The sequence below is a fragment of the Alosa sapidissima genome, chromosome 1 (assembly GCF_018492685.1).
Source record: "Alosa sapidissima isolate fAloSap1 chromosome 1, fAloSap1.pri, whole genome shotgun sequence".
Taxonomy (NCBI): Eukaryota; Metazoa; Chordata; class Actinopteri; order Clupeiformes; family Clupeidae; genus Alosa; species Alosa sapidissima.
Genome location: NC_055957.1, coordinates 52,088,820 through 52,095,415, shown reverse-complemented (window position 1 = coordinate 52,095,415; position 6,596 = coordinate 52,088,820). Strand labels below are relative to the sequence as shown.

Genomic DNA, 6,596 nt, shown 5'->3' with positions numbered 1-6,596 from the left:
TGACGTGTGGTTTCACAAGCACTGCACTTTGTGTACATAATATCTACATAAGAAGGGCTCCGTTCCCGGTGTCCGTGCTTTCGGCATGTCTATTCGCTGCTATCCGCAAGTCATGGACACTGATCCACCAAACTCGTTCGTTCCCCCCGAACTACCTGCTGCTTTTCAAGAGTTCTCAACGTCATCGCACAAAAAGGAGGACAAGCCATCAGACCTCGAGTCAAGTGATGACGACAGGTGTCCATTAGATCTGCAGAAAAGCAGCCTTAAAGACCGTCGAAGAGCCAAGTCCTTACCTGTATCGGCAGAACAAGCGTGCCTTTTCGAGAACTGCGCAAAGAGGGTACAGTTTGCAGACACGTTTGGACTCGACTTGGCGAATGTGAAGCACTTCAATGTCACCGAGGATCCACACGTCCCACCCAAAGTCTTCAGTAGATTGAAGAGCTATCCTCATGAGGAGAAAGATGGCAGAGTCGTCGACCTGTGCGACACATTTTCATCTTCTTTAAAACTGTACCGTTTGAATCCAACTTTCACAATGCCTGTTGATTCAGAGGACTTCGACATGCGCCTCCAGCAATTTGGGGTTGCTTTAGAGAGAGTGTCCATCACCCATTTTGACGTTAATGGTGTAATTCGAGCGATGAATATTGATTCAGCAAGGAAAGAAGTCGGGGTGAGGTATACATTCAATGATTGGATGACATTTGTGGACACAAAAGCGGTGCTCGAGTCTAGCAAAACAGAACAAGAACTTTGGAATCAATTTGTGTTTACTCTCTACATACCTCCGTATATGAACCCAGCATGCTCTGTGCAGTTTGCTGTGTACTATCTCACCGATCAAGGAGACCTCTGGGACAATAATGCAGGCCAGAATTACACCCTCAGATGGGATAATACATAGGATTTCAGCAGCAGGATGCTAAAAATGCTGTTATTTCATATTTCTATATAACAGGGCATTAATTGACCATTATCATTGTTAGCACTAAACTTTAAACATTTATAATTTCCAAGAGGCAATACATGATGCCTTAAAACGTACTTTTACCTTATGTCTATGTTTAGACCTGAAACAGATTAATGCATGAACCTAGAGGAGGGGGAAAAAACCCTGAAACACAGTATTTAGCATTACATCTTTAATGGAGGTGTTGACATACATAATCTTGACATGGACAACAAAAGATAACTATAATAATATACATCAAAATGTACACTTTACTATTATGTATACATGGCTGGTTGTATAACAGGTGCATGTGTGGCTGATGCCTATACATTAAACCTTCTCTGCTGCTGGTCCCCAATCAAAACCATCAGCTCAGCAGTCAGAAATGCCTGCTCCTTTGATCCTCAACAACAGTCTTCTGGGTTGTGTAGTACTGTCCAATGGACACCTGAAAGTACAAGAGTGTGACTGCAGCAGACTGGATGTGTTTTTTTGGTTTTTGTTTGACAAATAAGGCTTGCACATGAGCTCATCTCAGCACTATTACAAACAAGGGAAAGGTTGTGACCGATAAAGTAGGCCAACTTTTACTCAGCGCTTGTTTTTAAAAATTGTTTTCACTAAAAAAAAAATTAAAAAAACTCAATAAAAGGTTCTGAAAATGTACACTGAACTGCTGACTGCTGTGAAACTGCTCACTGCCATTTCAATAGTGGTCTAGTGGGGCCAGACTTTCTGACTATGAGCACACCACTGCCACTGTACTTTGCTATTAATTACAGTGGCAGTCCTTGATTATGATCCATTAAATCTGCTGTCAAATTGACAGAACTTTTCTTCATGTTCCTCTTGCTGTCTGTCCAGATTGTCCACTCAACCTAACTGTGCACAGTCCAGGTCAGTTAAACTTAAAAACCGACTGCAGGTAATGCAAAATAATGTTATCCACTACGCGCTATCTATTAAATGCACTGCACCCCCCCCCCCCCCCGGACCCACATTGGTAGAGATGCTTTCAAAAGGGTAGGACTGCTGCCAGTTAGAGTTGAGCAGTTAAAGTTGAATCAGTGTCATAAATGGCTCTGCTCCCAAATATTTACACACTCATATTGAAATGGTTCACAGCATAATCATAATACTAGGGCCAGTGTCCGTTCTTGTAAAGTGCCAGAGTCAACAATGCAGCCAGAAGTGCTTTTTTCTATACAGGCATCATATTGTGGAAATATTTGCCGCTTTCCCTCAAAATTTTAAATACCAGAGGGGTTTTTAGACATCAGGTAAAGGCATTTTTATGGAATAGAGTAACAGATCTTTTTAATTAGAGTAAGTATAAGTATATATACTCTTTTGATCCTGTGAGGGAAATTTGGTCTCTGCATTTATCCCAATCTGTGAATTAGTGAAACACACTCAGCACACAGTGAACACACAGTAAGGTGAAGCACACACTAAATCCCGGCGCAGTGAGCTGCCTGCAACAACAGGGGTTAGGTGCCTTGCTCAAGGGCACTTAATTCAGCCGTGCCTACTGGTCGGGGTTCGAACCGGCAACCCTCCGGTTACAAGTAGATGGTTTGTTTTATTTGATTGGGGATTCTCTGATTTTAGAACACTCCTTTTGTATAATGTATGAAATATTATTGCCTTTGTCCTGCAATAGGTCTTATGTTATGTGTTAATTGTCCTAACACCAAGGACCATGTTGGAAATAAGTGTTTGCACTTTAACATGTTATCCTTTGGATTGTTGTCTGTCAAATCCAAAATAAATCAAATCAGATAAAAAAAGTGCACAGTCCAGGCCTTAGTAAATAGGAAACTAACTGAGCATGAGCCAGGTCATCACTATTTCAGCCAATCAACAACACTGCTTCAGGAGCACCAAAGGGAGGGCTGTAACTGATTGGCACCTAACAGACTTCAAAGTACACACTTCGATGCCAAGTGCCTTGTATTGCCTGTGTGGCACTGAAATGTAGCACTGGAACACACCGCAAAAACTTCTGCCAACATCCAACTAGCAAATATTCTACCTTTCAAAAGTTTGGGGTCACCCAGACAATTTCATGTTTTCCATGAAAACTCACACTTTTATTCATCAAATGAGTTACAAAATGAATAGCTTGATGGGCACTTCTTACGTACGGTCAAGCTGCTCCCACAACAGCTCAAAAGGGTTGAGATGTGGTGACTGCGCTGGCCACTCCATTACAGACAGAATACCAGCTGACTGCTTGTTCCCTAAATAGTTCTTGCATAGTTTTGAGGTGTGCTTTGGGTCATTGTCCTATTGTAGGAGGAAAATGGCTCCAAGCGCTGTCCACAGGGTATGGCATGGCGTTTCAAAATGGAGTGATAACCTTCCTTATTCAAAATCACTTTTCCCGGCATATCATCCCTTTTACCTTGTACAAATCTCCCACTTTACCAGCACCAGAGCAGCCCTAGACACATCACATTACCTCCACCATGCTTCACAGATGGTGCCGGGCATTCCTCCAGCACCTTTTCACATGTTCGGTGTCTCACAAATGTTCTTCTGTGAGATCCAAACACCTTAAACTTAGATTCGTCTGTCCATAAAACTGTTTTCCAATAATCCCCTGTCCAATGTCTGTTCTTTTGCCAATCTTAATCTTTTCCTTTTATTGGCCAGTCTCAGATATGGCTTTTTTTGCCACTATGCCTAGAAGGCCAGCATCCCAGAGTTGCTTCTTCACTGTGGACATTGAGGCTGGCGTTTTGCGGGTACCATTTAATGAAACTGCCAGGACCTGTGAAGTGTCTATTTCTCAAACTAGAGACTCTAACGTACTTGTCCTCTTGACTAGGGTTGCAAAGGGGCGGAACATTTCCGGTAAATTTCCGGAAACTTACCATGGGAAGTTAAGATGGGGAATTTTGGAAATATTCCAAATTGGAAACTTTCATGGAATTAAAGGAAATTATGGGAATTAATGGGAATTAACTGGGCATTTTGGGTAATTCATACAAACTGTTTTGTATACAAACATTAACATTTTGTTTTGTAATAAGCAATATGATTTGTATGTTCGTATTTTCGCTTAGCTTAGCATACAAAGCTAGCTAGCATGCTAGCGGGAATCCCATTCTATGCCTATGGTTTACTAGCGTGCTAAACTAGCAACACTGAACTGCCCAAGATACACCACACCACTCAACAACAAAATCCGATTGTTGGAACATTTTTTCCCCATGCATATGAACGCACCATAGGTTTCCTTTATGTCTAGTAGCCTATGCTGATTGCTGTGTGCATGTGATTGACTTATGGGCAGGGTAGAAATTCGACTGAAATTGCATTAAATCAGGTTGTTTTAACTAATATAAGACTGCAAGATGGGGTTTTGTCCACTACATTTAAGTTCCCCGTTATAGACTAACTTGTCATATTAAAAATTCCCAGTCTATTCCCATTAATTCCCACTTATTCCTGTTAATTCCCATATATTCCCGTTAATTTTGCAACCTTACTCTTGACTCGAATGTACTTCACCTCCCACTTCTCTTTGTATTCTGGTTAGAGCCCCTTTGTGCGGTTCTCTGAAGGGAGTAGTTCACACCATTGTAGGATATCTTCAGTCTCTTGGCAATTTCTCGCATGGAATAGCCTTCTCAGAACAATAGACTGTTGAGTTTCAGAAGAAAGTTATCTTTTTCTGGCCATTTTGAGAGTATAATCGAACCCACAAATGCTGATGTACATTGTACTCGTTCACGTGGGAACGAATGACGTCATGGACAGAAGTTCAATCAAACTTCAGGATGAGCTTGAAACGCTATGTCTCACCACAGAAAGCTTGGGGAAGCACTGTATTGGGTCTGGCCCGATTCCATTCAATTCCAGAGAATCTGAACGCTTCAGTAGGCTGTATAGTCTCCATAACTGGCTTAAGAATTTCTGCTCTGCGGCTGGACATGACTTTATACCAAATTTTGATACATTTTGGACAAACTCTAGTCTCTATAGGCCTGATGGTGTGCACCCCAATAAAAAGGGAATCCAGCCGGTTATCAATTTTATTCAGTTTATTGCTTTTAGCACACTTTGACACAACAGCATGACCCAATTCAGTCTGTTAATATACCCAGGTCTACTAGTATGGGTCCTGCTGATCCTTGCCCTCCCTCTCATGTTACAGACCTAGAGAACCCTAACCTTTAACCTTGTCTTATTGACTTGGAAAATTCTAGTTTTTCTCCCTGCCTACAGATGGCACTCATTAATGTTAAATCGCTCTCCAAGAAGACATTTATTGTAAATGACATTATCACATCCCACAAATTGAACTGTATCTTTCTCACTGATGGCTGGATGTCTCAGGCAATTATGAACTTCTCACTGGAAGAATCACCATCTGACTTGTCCTGCTCACATTACTTTTTCACTGGAAGCATCACCATCTGACTTGTCCTTCTCACATTACTTTTTCACTGGAAGCATCACCATCTGACTTGTCCTTCTCACATTACTTTTTCTCCAATCAGAAAGGTGGCGGTGTGGCAGCTCTTTTTCTGTAAGGATGTTTCTTTTGGTACTTACTCCACCTTTGAATACCTACTGATAGCTATTGCAATAAAGCCACCAAACTCCTGTCTAATGGTCACAATTTACTACCCTCCGCAGAACATAGTAGGTTTCATCTCGAAGTTTGGTGAGTTTCTGTCTAATATTATGACAAACTACGATTGTATTCTCATTTGTGGTGATTTTAATATTCACATTGATAACACAGCAGACTGTTACGCTATGAAATTTACTGATCAGTTGTCAATGTTTGCACTTACACAACACATTTCTGTACAATCGTGGTCACACTTTAGACCTTGTTATTTCAAAAGGCCTAGACATTTCCATAACTGGTACCTTAGATGTTGGGATCTCTGATCATCTTTGTATCTTTTTCAATGTTGCCTAGCCAACTAAACTTACATCTGGCCAAAAAACTATTTTTAGGCGCAACATTGGGGAAGACACTCCGAAGGATTGCTTATATTAATGCTGCTGGGTCACATTATGACCTGAGGCAGGTCTCTGTTGCAAACCCAAATCTGAATTTCTCTACTGATTTTATTTGTGATAGTATTGGCTAAATCACAGGTTGACCTCATGAACTATAAGAGTCATTTGCTTATGTACAACTGTGAAATAAAAAAAGCTCGACGACAGTATTTCTCCCAGATTATAGATCAGATAGTCCAAATAATTCCTATTTAGTCCTGTTTAATACCATTGACAGACCAATCAATCCTCCGCGTTTGATACCTTATGAGCTCCACACTGAAGAGAAGTGCAATCAGTTTGCTACATTTTTCTGTGAAAAAATGTCAACTATCAGGAGAAGTATCTCATCATCCTTCATTGATGGTTTCAATCTTCAACCTCTTAGCCAACCTCTGCCCGATAGTACAGTTACTCTCCACAATTTTACTCCAATCCATCTGAGTGAGCTGGAAGAAGTAGTCCAAATATTAGGTTCAGCTACTTGCTCCCTCGACCCTGTACCTACTAAGCTGTTCAAACAAGTCTTCAGCTGCTTGGCTGCTGACATACTTCAAATTGTTAATACCTTAATAATACTATCTGGACCATTCCCTGGTTGCCTCAAACATGC

The 6,596-nt window shown here is 41.1% G+C and overlaps 2 protein-coding genes across 2 annotated transcripts in view; one reads left to right on the top strand and one right to left on the bottom strand.

Moving 5' to 3' along the window:
- ppp1r3g (protein phosphatase 1 regulatory subunit 3G) lies at positions 1-1,111 on the top strand. The gene has a single exon (XM_042073663.1). The coding sequence runs from the start codon at positions 86-88 to the stop codon at positions 908-910; it is 825 nt and encodes a 274-aa protein (XP_041929597.1). The 5' UTR covers positions 1-85; the 3' UTR covers positions 911-1,111.
- Positions 1,112-1,133: 22 nt separating this feature from the next.
- The window catches only part of lyrm4 (LYR motif containing 4), an 18,601-nt gene continuing 13,138 nt past the window's right edge, over positions 1,134-6,596 (bottom strand). The window contains exon 3 of the mRNA XM_042075036.1: positions 1,134-1,406. Within this exon, the coding sequence (XP_041930970.1) occupies positions 1,338-1,406 (69 nt within the window). The 3' untranslated portion in view covers positions 1,134-1,337. The remainder of the gene's footprint in view (positions 1,407-6,596) is intronic.